Source organism: Bos taurus, chromosome 8 (genome assembly GCF_002263795.3).
Source record: "Bos taurus isolate L1 Dominette 01449 registration number 42190680 breed Hereford chromosome 8, ARS-UCD2.0, whole genome shotgun sequence".
In the NCBI taxonomy this organism is placed as follows: Eukaryota; Metazoa; Chordata; class Mammalia; order Artiodactyla; family Bovidae; genus Bos; species Bos taurus.
In genome coordinates, this window is record NC_037335.1 from 28,735,763 (window position 1) to 28,749,802 (window position 14,040).

Here is a 14,040-nt window from a genome sequence, read left to right on the forward strand (position 1 = left end):
TTTTTTTTCCACTAGAGGGAGGTGTTGAACTTAAAATATTTTAAACTGGAGTTTGTTTTTGAACTGACATTTAACATCAAAGTAAACCACACTGTGCTGTTAGAAAATAAACTTCCTTTCTTTCCACATCTTCCAGAAACATAGCCCCGAAAGTATAATTCTTTATATGCACTTATATAAACAATATTTCTTGAACTCCAAAATAAGGTTTCAAGTCTGAAGGATTCAAATAGTTAGAACATATCAGAGTTAAAGTACTCCTCCTTCCTAACCTATGAAATAAAATAACATAGATATAGTTACAACCTTAGTCCAGTACATGGTTATCTCTCTAAATCCCCAAAGTCAGCACAGTTCAACAATCAAAAACAGTGCTCACTGGTAACTTTATGTAATACCTATCACAGTTATAAAACGTGAAGATTCAGCAATTATACTTCTAGGCATTTACACAGGTGAATCACTTGTATGACAGCCCGAAGACACAGGCAAGGATGTTGGTGAATCATTCATTTTAAAGTAAAGCAAAAAATTTTGAAGGAAATAAAATATAGATCAATAAGGAATTTGTTAAACGTATTAGGAAAACAGAAACGTAACAGAAAAGCTCGCAAGCACTACAAGAATAACGCAAGAATTAAAAGATGGACACCGAGTATTACTGAGGCATATTTAAGTAATTATATGTTTATATACCCTTAGATGAGGGGTAGGACTGGAGTGGGCAGAGTAATAGGGCAGACCTCTACTTTCTGTTTTAAAGTTCCCTTATATTGGAGGCATTTTTACAATGAGAACAATGTATTTTAATTCTATAAATTGACTATTAAGATACGTTTGACCATTGATATAAGATATTGATATATTGCGGAGAAGGCAATAGCACCCCACTCCAGTACTCTTGCTTGGAAAATCCCATGGACGGAGGAGCCTGTTAGGCTGCAATCCATGGGGTCGCTGGGAGTCGGACACGACTGAGCGACTTCACTTTCACTTTTCACTTTCATGCATTGGAGAAGGAAATGGCAACCCACTCCAGTGTTCTTGCCTGGAGAATCCCAGGGACGGGGGGAGCCTGGTGGGCTGCCGTCTATGGGGTCGCACAGAGTCGGACACGACTGAAGTGACTTAGCATAGCATAGCACTGATATATTGATATAAGATATGTTTGACTTACATTGATATATGTTTGACTATTGATAAGATATAATTGACTATTAAGGAATGTTTGGAAATAACAGGCAGTACCAGCGCCAGACTCACTTTCTACGTCATTTGCTTACACAGAGCACCAGTGGACGGTTTCCCAGGAAACTACAAAGAAAAACTCCTTGCTACCCTAGATCATTTAAGACAAAATTCTGAAATACTTCCTTTCCATGCAACAAACTCCAAGTTGTCCCTGGATCACAGCTGCACTTACCCGGTCATGCTGACATGCTGTATACCCCATCCCTAACTGCTGTCTTAGCACACATCCCACTGACAGATGCCCAATCTGATCCCACACCTAGTCTGATATCTTCCTTTACCACCACCCCCAACTCTTCCTCTTCCGCCTTCAGTCTGTGGTATTATTTTCAATGAACATTTCCCACGCTCCTCTGCCATCACAAGCTCTCACCTCACTTGATCACTAGATATATAAATCAAATTTAGCCAGTGAATGAGGAAAGGGTCACTTTATTCCCTGGCTTAGTTACAGAATTTTGGAAATAAAATAAATATGAAAACATACATTCATCTTCTAAATGCTTTTAATTCTACTGATAAGTTATACATTGAAGTAAACTATAAAAATGACAAAGGAAAGAACGTGGCAATTTACCACTGCATGTCTCACACTGCCTACAGTAGTAAAGCTCATGGCTAATAAGCATCCTCAAAGTTTTCACTGCTACTGCAGAAACAAACACATAAACAATTTAAATAAATAGAAGCAAAACATAAAATAACATTTTCCCAAGATCAAATATTACGTCATTCTAAAATTACTATGGCTTTGCTTTGTTTTGAAATTTCAAAGAATGCCAAGAGAAGCATGGAATTTTTATGTTTATCAAAAGAGGACATGAATTTAAAAAAATGAAAAACGCTTTTTTAAAATGAGATAACTCCATTAAAAATCCCCATTAATATTCCAGAGAAGTACACCTCTATTTATCACTTCAATACTGGGTAAGAAAGGAGACATGGCATAAAATTAAGATTTTTCTTTTATACAAGCCTGAATTCTAAAGCCCAGATGAGAGAAATATTGTACCAGCTTTGTCTGTTTAAGATGGGGCTTCATTGAGGTTTTTTTTAAACTTATTTTAAAAACTGAATTCCCTTGGAGAGTTACACAAAAGAACACTATGTGATACTAACACTTAATTATAGGATGAAACCTAAACCCATCAACAGCCAATAGAGAGAGGAGAGAATTTTCATCTAGCCCTCAATCAAGTTGTTTAAAAAAAAAAAAAGACTTTTTTAAAATCTAAAAGATTTCTAAGCTTGCTTTATAAAAGGAAAAGCAGTTTTCTTTTGTTAAAATAAAAAGGCCAAGGAATTAAGAGACAGAGTTCTGAACATTTCAGTTATGGAATACAAAAAAATCTATCTCACAGGTGGTAGTAACCTAAGGAATATATTCCTATTCTTCCCACACATGATAATTAAAGATTGACAAAGAATTCCAAATTCCCTTAATACTTCATAATATAAAGTCTGATTGAACCATATACATTTCATGTGAGGTTTAGAGGATTGATCAGGAAACTGTATTAAAATCATATCATCTACACATTTAAATATAGGTCTCTGCAATATATTTTATAAATTTGGGGCTTCTGACTGGTAGTAGTGGAAATATCTGAGTATTCAAAAATAAAGAGGTTATTTTCATTTACTTATGTGTACTAGTTTGTTTTAGGTAACCATGAAGACAATTATCAATAACAGCTCAAATGCCCTCTGCTCTGTGATAAATTTCCCCCAAACTCCCAGGAAATTCATTTCTCTTTTATGACCCCATAGCATTTTCTTTAAAATTGTATTATATTACAATATTTTCTCCTCTCTTTATATGCCTCTCCATGTTGAAAGATCCTTTAGGAAAGAAATCATATTTTAATCAATTTTATATCCTCAGGACCCACAGCAGGAAGTTAGCAAGTACTTAGGGAATGAATAAAGGAACAAGTGACTGACTGAATGAGAGGACTAACTAACTATAAAATTACAAGCAGACTCTAAAAATACCAAGAGGTCTAAAGAGTAACTATCTTTACAGATTTCACAGAGGGAGTGACTGGGAAGAAAAGCATTGCCCAAGGAACAAAGGTTTGGGAAATATGTGATACCGTTGGTATTCTCAACACTTACATATGCAACAAATTCAGTACTTCCACTGTTTACTGCCAGATTTCACTCTTAAAGAAATAGGTGCCTCCTATTCTCTACAGGTTTGGGGCCACCTTCGTCTTATAAAACTTTTCCTAACACAAAAAGCAACTGTAAAATTTCTTTTAGGTGAACATTTTTCATTCTGTAAAGAACACATACCTTTGACATCTATATGAAGACTACATTTCAATGTCATTTTGTGTAGAAAAACTGTCTTATCACAAATTAATAGAAGAAATGATGGAAATTTATTTGAAATTTTACATTGGTTGATTAGTGAATGAACAGTTTTAATTTCTCCTAACTCTCCTTCAAAGTAATTTATAGAATGTCCTAAAGATATGCAATATACACAGAAGTAAGAATCTGGAGACTTATAATCTTTTCCCACACTAATTGCTCAGTCTATGATATGACTAAATCACAAACTGCAGTCTGCTCATCTATAACGGAAATTATTAGATAAAACCAGTGATTTTCAAATTGCATTGTGTGTTGGCAGGGAAAGGGTTAAAAGAACATGATTAAAAATTTGCACTTCTTAAAGAGAGTTCAAAAGAGAGTATTACTATATGATTTGTAAGCATCTTTTAATATCCAAAATCTAACTATTCTATTTCTTTATGTTATTAAAGACTGCTAATAGTCTCCCATTTTAAACTGGAAAACCAAATGCCAAGTGTATACATGTCCTTTAAAAATCAAATAATTTATGCAATGGAAGTCACCTGACTCTAATTCTAATAGTATCTTTTTGAACCAGTTGCCCATATTGTCACGTAACTACAAATGAAACATGGCTTTCTACGAATTATTTTCTCCTTGAGTAGGCGAGTCAATTATCTCACTAATGTAAATTTTAATATCATAAGCACTAAAAAGACATATTGAAGGATCTGAATTATTATTTTTAAATACCTGGACTATAAATTGTAACTCTCTTCTCTCTGCTTCCCATTGTTCTGCTTGTAATCTAAGCTCCTCCAATGCTGTCTCTCTGATATGAGACTCCATCTCATTCTTCTCCTCCTGATGTTTTTCCAACGCTTCCTTTACATGAATAAAATCTTGCTTTACTAGTTGATCAATAAAAGTTACCTTTCTTCCTTCATCCACAATTTAAACATAAAAAGGGCTTTCCTTACCCATAGACTATTAAAACTCACTACAATTTATGTTAAAAGAATTAATAGAATGATTATATTTTGACAATCAGAATAATATCTGAATAAGAAGCTATGATTACCCATTTAATTCAAGCCACATTTCATATATGTAATCCATATAATGATAGATACAGGTAGATATAGATACAGATATTGATAGATACAGGTAGATATAGATACAGTATTGATAGATACAGATAGATATAAATACAGATGTTAAATATAGATATTTAAACCAATCTTTCCAAAAAACTTAGCTGCAGGGGACTGAACAAAATGCATCCTGATAAAAAGACAAAAACAAAGTAGACTGTCGGGCATATATGTAATCTATATGTAAATCTGTATGTAAAGGAGATAATATGGAAAGCTCTAATTTCCTATGAATATCAAATATTTGAAAAATGAAATAAAACATTTTTAGGTCTGGACTATTAACTAATTTCTTGTTCTACAGATAAGCAGTATTTGCAAGGTGCTTTTCTTGAGTGATTTTCTTAGTTGAGCTACATTTACAGGATCTAATTTGGTTCAAAACATTAGAAGTATAAAATGCAGGTTTCCTGAGAAGCCCAAGTTTCTAAACTGTAGGGTTTAAAACTCAATCTGCATTAACACAAGGAGAAAGATTCTGTGGTTTATGTGAGAGAGAGGGAAAACCTCCCCTGTCCTTATAAACTGTAGCATGGATCTGCAAAGTAAAGACTGCCCTCCCAACACTACTGGAAAGCCAACAGGGAGAGCCTTGAGACCTTTTCCCCTTAGAGGAAAACAGTGACTCCTCTTTATTCCCAAAGGTCTCCATGCAGATTAGTTCAAAGCCAATCGTGTAAAATCAAAGTTCTCCTACCAAACAGATGCTCAAGATCACATCAAGATCCATAAGAGATCCGAGATGCAAGCTGACTGACTATAAGGAATGCTGCCACCATTTCTCTCCTTTCCCCGTAATTCTAAGACATTTTACGAGGGGCAGTTTATATAGAGCAGCCCAGGAACTCGTAGTTCCAGTTGTCACTAAACTCCCCTCATTCAAATACTAATGCAACCCTTGTCTATGTCTGGCCCCGTTCCAGAGTCTAAGAATATTACAGTAAATAGAAGAGACAACTGTGACTGTTAGCAAGCAGGAAATCAAAAGGAGACATGCTGACAATGGAAGGGAACCATTGTGCTAAAACTTTTACATTTGGCAAATGCATTTGTAAAATTATTTTTAGTGAAGATTTATTTCCAGTATTCTGAAAGTCATTTACACCCTTGGTAAATGGAAAGCATTTTTACCACATTTTTTTTTTTTAATTTAAATTGGTACTTGAAAAAAAATGGCAAACACAAACAATTCAAAATCTTTTAGGTGAGTGGCAACTTCAACTTTAAACCATGCTTTTACTTTAGAAGCTAAAAAAGAACAAAAAAATGGGAGGATAAATAGCTCACAATAATTTCAGTAAAAGGCCATATATTTCACCTACCATGCCATATACAATGTACTCTACATATATAATGAAGTTTATATCAGATATATACAAATTTTTCTGTGTTTATTGTATATTCAGGTCAAAATCTAGGACCCACATTTCTAAAATTCCAACTTTTCATGCTGCTAGACCAAAAGGATTGTGGGTTCTTATCTTCTTACAATATTCCCACATAAGTGGGTTTTTTTAAAATTTTGATCAGAGAACTCAAACTGTTTTTCACAAAAGAAACAGTATATATACTCACATATTGCTAAAGCATATTACAAAACAGACCTGCAAATATGACCCTAAAAAAAAAGAAGAAAGGGAGAGAGGAAAGGAGTTGGGAGGAGTAAAGAGGAAATCAGATTTGCTTGCTTTCTGGCATTTTCCTTTCCAAAGATAACTTCAAATAATGTATAATACATATAAGTTGTATCCGACTCTTGCAACCCCATGGACTGTAGCCTGCCAGGCTCCTCTGTCAATGGGATTCTCCAAGCAAGAATACTGGAGTAGGTTGCCATTTCCTTCTCCAGGGGATCTTCCTGACCCAGGAATCAAACCCAGGTCTCCTGCATTGCAGACAGATTCTTTACTGACTGAATTACAAGGGAAGCCCATAATACATATCTGCTGCTGCTGCTAAGTCGCTTCAGTCGTGTCTGACTCTGTGCGATCCCACAGACGGCAGCCCACCAGGCTCCCCCGTCCCTGGGATTCTCCAGGCAAGAACACTGGAGTGGGTTGCTATTTCCTTCTCCAATGCATGAAAGGGAAAAGTGAAAGTGAAGTCGCTCAGTTGTGTCCGACTCTTAGCGACCCCGTGGTCTGAAGCTTACCAGGCTCCTCCGTCCATGGATTTTCCAGGCAAGAGTACTGGAGTGGGGTGCCATTGCCTTCTCCAATAATACATATCAATGAATATTAAATACAGAAGAATTTCTTCATGAAATATTTACCTGTAGAGTTTTCTCTAGTCTGCTTTTTTCTTTCGTAAGTAAATCATATTCCTGATGGCAATTTTGAATTATATTGTCCCTTTCTTCCAAATCATGTTCAAATCTTCTGCACTCTTCTTTCCATTTCTGCTGGGAAATCTGGAATGCTTTCTCGATCTCATTTGCCTTTCCCTGAAGTTCTACATTCTGAGCTATTAAAAATATAAAAGAATAACAGGTATATTTACAACCACAAATTAAAACATAGGAGCTCAAAAACCTAGGCACTAGAGCTGATTTCATTTACAATGTCATCTTAAAACAAAACATTTAACCACTTCATACCAGTCTACATTGAAAAGTTCCTGTCCCAGAACCTATTTTATATATTCTCAATCTCTTCTTCCCCTCCAGACAGAGGTGATTTTGCCATGAATTGGTTATGACATATTCCTAGAGCACATCCAAGTTTAGGTGCACCAGCTCCAACTCAAATGTTTTTTCTCCTATTCAAGAAAATAAATGTTTTTTTTTTTTAAAGACAGTTAAAAAAAAAAACCGGATACTCTTTTTTTTTCTTAGTTTTTTTTTTTTTTAATTTTATCTTATTTTTAAACTTTACAATATTGTATTGGTTTTGCCATATATCAAAATGAATCCGCCACAGGTATACATGTGTTCCCCATCCTGAACCCTCCTCCCTCTCCCTCCCCGTACCATCCCTCTGGGTCGTCCCAGTGCACCAGCCCCAAGCATCCAGTATCGTGCATTGAACCTGGACTGGCAACTCGTTTCATATATGATATTATACGTATTTCAATGCCATTCTCCCAAATCATCCCACCCTCTCCCTCTCCCACAGAGTCCAAAAGACTGTTCTATACATCAGTGTCTCTTTTGCTGTCTCATATATAGGGTTATTGTTACCATCTTTCTAAATTCCATATATATGCATTAGTATACTGTATTGGTGTTTTTCTTTCTGGCTTACTTCACTCTGTATAATAGGCTCCAGTTTCATCCACCTCATTAGAACTGATTCAAATGGATTCTTTTTAATGGCTGAGTAATACTCCATTGTGTATATGTACCACAGCTTTCTTATCCATTCATCTGCTGATGGGCATCTAGGTTGCTTCCATGTCCTGGCTATTATAAACAGTGCTGTGATGAACATTGGGGTACACGTGTCTCTTTCCCTTCTGGTTTCCTCAGTGTGTATGCCCAGCAGTGGGATTGCTGGATCATAAGGCAGTTCTATTTCCAGTTTTTTAAGGAATCTCCACACTGTTCTCCATAGTGGCTGTACTAGTTTGCATTCCCACCAACAGTGTAAGAGGGTTCCCTTTTCTCCACACCCTCTTTTTTAAAAGCCTTGATAGATTACAAATTTTGATTTTTGACTTGGCAAACAATACTTGTGGCGTATCTCATACTTAAGACCATCACAAAATTGAGGTTGTGAACCTTAAAACTAGAACTCTTTGCTCCCCTAAAGTTAGGCTCAACCTCCCATCCTAGTATTAACTCAACAATAACTATCACTTCCGAACTCACTATGGCTGCTGTTCTGTTTCAGCATCTAGAAAAGAAGTAATGAAAGGCTTCCAGGTCTGTCTTCACCACCTACCACCTGATTAAACCTCTCTGACTCTCTAACACTCAGTGGGAATAAAGTGCCTCCTAGTTACATTGCTGTAAAGATAACATGGGAGTACCAGTGATGGACAGGGAAGCCTGGCGTGCTGCAGTCCATGGGGTCGCAAAGAGTGGGACACAACTGAGCAACTGAACTATACTTGTTAAACAAACCAAAAAAAAAAAAAAACACTATTTGTAGTATTATTTCTAATTATATTTGTGTTTTAAATGGATCAAGTATTCAAAGGGTTCAAAATACAAAAGTTATTTAAAAGATACAAAAAGTCTCCCTCCCATTCAGTTACAAGTATTGTATCGTTTAGCATCCTGTATTGCAAGTAAATTTAAGGCCATTTTGATTCCTGTTCCTTTGCAAATGGCTTATTTTTCTTTCCTTTTCTTTTCTCTCTGAAAGCTTTAGAATCTTTACTTTGTCTCTATTTTCTGGAATTTCATAATGCTGTGCCTTCACGTGTCTTGCCTGGAGAATCCCAGGGACAGAGGAGCCTGGTGGGCTGCCGTCTATGGGGTCACACAGAGTCGGACACGACTGACGCGACTTAGCAGTAGCAGTAGCAGCATGACTTCACGTGGGTCTATTTTCTTCCACTGTGGTAAATATTCAGTGGGCCCTTTCAATCTGGTAATTCATATCTTTCAGTTCTGAGGTGTTTTCTTTTTAAGTAATTTCATTGATCATTTATCCCTTTCTGCTTTCTCTCTTATCTCTTTCAAGATCATCCACTATTTAGACTGGTCCTCAAAGTTTCTTGCCTTTTCTCTTTCATCTTTCTACCTTTGTCTCTAATTTGGGGAAATTTTTCCCACCTTCATCTTCCAGTGCTTTTGTTGCCATTTTTCATTTCTGACTTCATATTTTTAATTTCTAAGAGGCTTTTATTTTCTTTATATCCCCCAGTTCTTATACCTTGGACAGACCATATTCTTTTTCAGCTGTGAGGGTATTAATAATGCTTATTTGTTAAATCTGCTCCTGGCAGAGTTTTTGATTCTTCCAGATTAATGCTTTTCACTCCGTTTTAGAGGATTTCCCCAAGTATCTGCTAATTCTTGGTTATCTGTTCCCAATTAAGCATAACTATAAGGGTGGCACATCTTTTATATACTCACATAACTATTGCCCAGATTCTGAGCTTGAGGACAGAAGCTGATAACCGTGGTCTGATAAATGTGGGAAGGAAACTCCCTACCTCACTATCATTAGGTTTTTCTCTTAGCTTGGTCAGATGACCCATGGAAGGGTCTTCCAAGTTCCCACACGGAGTGTAGTAATCTCAAGGCTCACTTTTGGGAAAGTCAATAGAAAAGAGAATCTAGAAGCAATAGACCCTCAGTATTCAGTAGTAGTATGTTATCTTCCTGGTTTTGCCAGTCTGGAAACCCTGTATTTTATCTTCTCCAGATATTAAGCCCCCAATCTACACTAGGAAGTGGGAGCAATCCCAGAACAGCAGGCTCTTGGGAAGGGCATCTAAGAACATATGTGGTTCTAGAGCAAACAGCTATTAAATAACCTCCTTTATTTTACTGGGGCTTAGGATTCTGACATCTTAAGTCTACTAAGTCAGTTATCCTTCGTCCACTTGTTTTTCAACTTCCAATATTTTCTCTCTTGTCTTGTCTCCTCTCTCAATCATTATGAGTTTATCTCTTTTAAAATCCCATAAATTCATTAGGTTTTTTCCTACTCTACCCTTAATATTTTATCACAAAAATTTTGAAAAATAAGGTTTAGAGTAACAGAGTATTGTACAATGAACACCTATGAACTTCAGACTAGATTCTATGCTTAACATTTTGCCATATATATATTCTTTACACATTCATCCATACATCTATCCATGCATGCATTCATTTTCTCCATCCATCAAACCATCATAGTTCTTATACATTTCAAAACAAGGTGCAAATAAAAGTAAATTTCAATCCTGAATAACTGAGCATTCATATCAATAATTAGAATTAAAATATATAATTCAATTATTTTGCAGGTAAAATTTACATATAGTGAAATTGATTAATCTTAAGTGTACCATTCAAAGAGATTTGATAAGTGCATACACTAATGTAGCCCAAACCCTTATCAAAATAAAGAACATTTCCTTCAATCTGAAAATTTCCCCCTACCTTTTTCGAGTCAGTCCCCCCCACCAACCCATCCTAAAGGTAACCATTGTTCTGATTTTTTTCAACAACAAATAGTTTTTTCTGTCCTAGAATTTTATATAATGGAATCATACAAGAAGTCATCTTCTGTGTAAAATTTCACTCAGCATAATATTCTTGAGGTTCATTCATGTTATTGAATGTATCAAGAGTTAGTTCATTTTTATTGCTGAGCAGTATTTTATCCAATGAATATACAAAAATGTTTTCTTCTTTTGTTAATGGACATTTAAGGTTTTTCTCCAATTTGGGGCTGTCATAAATAGAGCTGCTATGAAATTCTTATACAAGTCTTTTGTGGACAAATGTTTCTCAGAGAAAATACCAAAGAGTGAAACTTCTGGGTCATTGGAGAAAATAATATACTTATTTTAAAAGAAATTGCCAAGTTTTTTTCTAAAGTAGTTGTACCATTTCACTTTCTCACTAACCAAATATAAGAAAGAGTTCCAGTTGCTCTGTATCTGAACATATTTGGTAGTGACAGTCATTTCTGAAGCCATCTGATGTCTATGCAGTGACAGTCAGTGTGATTTTAATATGCATTTCCCTGATGACAAGTGAGGGGAAGCATTTTTCATGTGACTACTGGAATTCTATCTTCCTCTGCGAAATGTCTGTTGAAATCACCTGACTTTGGGCAAGTAACTTTCCATCTTTCCTGGACTTCAATTTCTTCATAATTAAATAGAAGTCATTAACTTGTATATCTGGTGCCTTTCAAGTCTTATAATCCTAACTGTCAGACAGTAGTGTAGTGATTAAATGTCAAAGGTAATCAAAATTATCTTTGACCAATGGCCAGACCAAGACTAAGGATAGTAAGCTTTATAATACTATAACTTTGACATTTGTTGAGTCCATGCAATTAACAAAGCACTTTTGTTTTCTCATTTCATTTTTAAAACAGTTTAGTTTCAAGTATCAGTATGTGGCAGGATCAGGACCTAAATCTAAATCTTACGAATTCATGTTCAGTGTTCTCTTCATTAAAATTAACTGAGTATAAGAATGTTCAGGGAAACACTATTCTTAATAACCAAAAACTAAACACTACCCACTACCACTGTCAACAAAAATGGATGAATATAAGTGTGGTATGTTCTCACTATATAGTATTAAACATCAATATTAAGTTCATATGACAATAGGATGAACTCATGAACACAGTGTCGAGGGAAAGCAGCCAGACACAAAAGAGTACATACTCTATGATTCCTTTCCTATAAAGTACAAAAAGGAGGCAAAATAAATTAATGTCCTGCTATTAAAAATCAGGATAGCAGTCATCTATGTAGAAGACTTTGATAATTTTCCATTCCATGACCCAGGTGCTGGTTATAAGTCATACACATAGCTAGGCACATTTCTTTACATATATTATACTCTGTGGTTCCTATACCTGGCTAATCAACAAATCAGCTGCAATGCTTCTTGAACATATAGATTCTCTGAGACTAGAGATTCTGTTTCAGATTATATGGGACAGGAAGCCCATAATTCTTTTTTAAATCTCTATTTGATTCTACTGATTATTCATGGAACAAGTGCTCTACAAAGCGAGTAACAGAATTTTGAACCTCTTTCTATAAATATACAAAAACATTAATGTCGAGTAAATGAATGTTCACATAATTGCCAGAAAGCATACACACAACAGCAAAGTCTGTCTATCCAAAGCCAGTCATACCTCTGCTCTTATATGAAATCCATACACAACAGGGAGCAATGATATACAATGACATTACAACCCTAAACATGGAAAGAAACAGAAGTAGTTTACCACAGAGTTTTTCTTGTATCCTGTGTGCCTCAGCTAGCCTTTCTTCAGCAGCCCGTCTTCCGAGTCCAGCTTCCTTTCTAGCAACAGCCAGGTCATACTCCAGACTTTGTCGCAATGCCTCTCCTTTTTCAACCTCGGATCGCAGCTTGGCAATCTGGCTCTCATAGCTTGCCAGCTAAAAGCAGATTTCTGGTATCATGAACCAATGTTAAAACATGTCTCCAAGATTATGAGACCATGTACTCAAACACTTAAATTAACACAGAAATTTGTTTCTGTAATATTTATAAGACAAGAATTTATACATTGTTACTTCCTAAAAGACTGGAAAAGAAGCACTAACCTGACTATCAAATAACACTGATTAATTTTCTTATTCTAGAGAATCCACTAAAGAACAAAAATTAAAATGAAAAAAATTCTTATATGAACTTCTTATCCAAAATAAAGAGAAGTTAAAAGGTTTTAATCAGAAATAGTCATATGTAAAAAAGGCATGACATATAGTAAGCATTTAAAAATTCATTCTCTCCTTCCTTTCTAATCCATAATTGAAACCAAGAAGCTAAATATTTTATAAATATTTACTCGATAAATATTGATAAATATCATCTATATTATTTCTCTTGATTATGATATTACTGATAGAGCATAAAGTAATAAAAGTACCAATTCTGCAGGTGTTTTAATAAACAAATATCTAATTTATCTACTATTTGCAAGAGTTTGAACCAGATGATTTATAAAGTCCCTTCCCACTCTTAAATTCTGTGATCTAAACAAAGATTCATTAAATGATAATAAATACTTGCTATATCTCAAGTACAGTGAAAGTATAAAAACAAACATTATAGAGCTCTTGATCACAAGTAATGAAATACTATAGAAAAGCATAAGGGATTAGTTTTACAAAAGAGGTAAAAATATTATGATAGTTCAAAGAAAATCAAAATTACTTATTGCTGGAGGGAGAGAAAGAGATGGCGGATGAGAGAGAACACTATTATAAAGGAAACCACAGAGCTACTACATCAGGCTAGAAATAATGGTTCAATTACTAAGAAAGAAGAAAAGATAAAAAGAATTTCTAAAGGGCAACATCAGAAATTACCGTTAAGTAGCTGTGTAGCTGTTAATATGTAGAACACAGAAGGAGTTACACTCTTTCTAGCATATAAAAAATAATTTTCATTTAAAAAATGTTATAAAAATAACAACTTCACACTTACACTCACAAAATAAGAATCTATAATTATCTTTTAATATAGTAAGTTAATGAAAAAATAAAACCTTAATTACACATTCAAGGTAACTCCATTAATTTCAGAATCACTCCATCCCTCAGGAATAAAGCTGTTAACATCTGGGCATTCCCAGTTATGCCAGTCATTTACCTGTTTGCGCTCAGACCCACTCCACCCCCTATCCTTCTCCACACTGCTCTGTATTCCAGGAACTACACATGCCAT

General features: G+C 35.1%; 1 protein-coding gene across 8 annotated transcripts in view; it reads right to left on the reverse strand.

Moving 5' to 3' along the window:
• Nucleotides 1-14,040, reverse strand: part of CCDC171 (coiled-coil domain containing 171) — a 341,254-nt gene that overhangs the window by 304,846 nt on the left and 22,368 nt on the right. For 7 of the 8 annotated variants that reach the window (XR_009495531.1, XM_003586376.6, XM_059889395.1 and 4 more), the window contains 3 exons: nucleotides 12,572-12,746; nucleotides 6,982-7,172; nucleotides 4,309-4,440 (listed from right to left, as the gene is read on the reverse strand). Coding sequence is in view for 7 of the 8 variants with exons in the window: in XM_003586376.6 (XP_003586424.2) it covers nucleotides 4,309-4,440; nucleotides 6,982-7,172; nucleotides 12,572-12,746 (498 nt within the window). In the remaining variant the exon portion in view is untranslated. The remainder of the gene's footprint in view (nucleotides 1-4,308; nucleotides 4,441-6,981; nucleotides 7,173-12,571; nucleotides 12,747-14,040) is intronic. The other variant, XM_059889397.1, reaches the window with a different exon arrangement.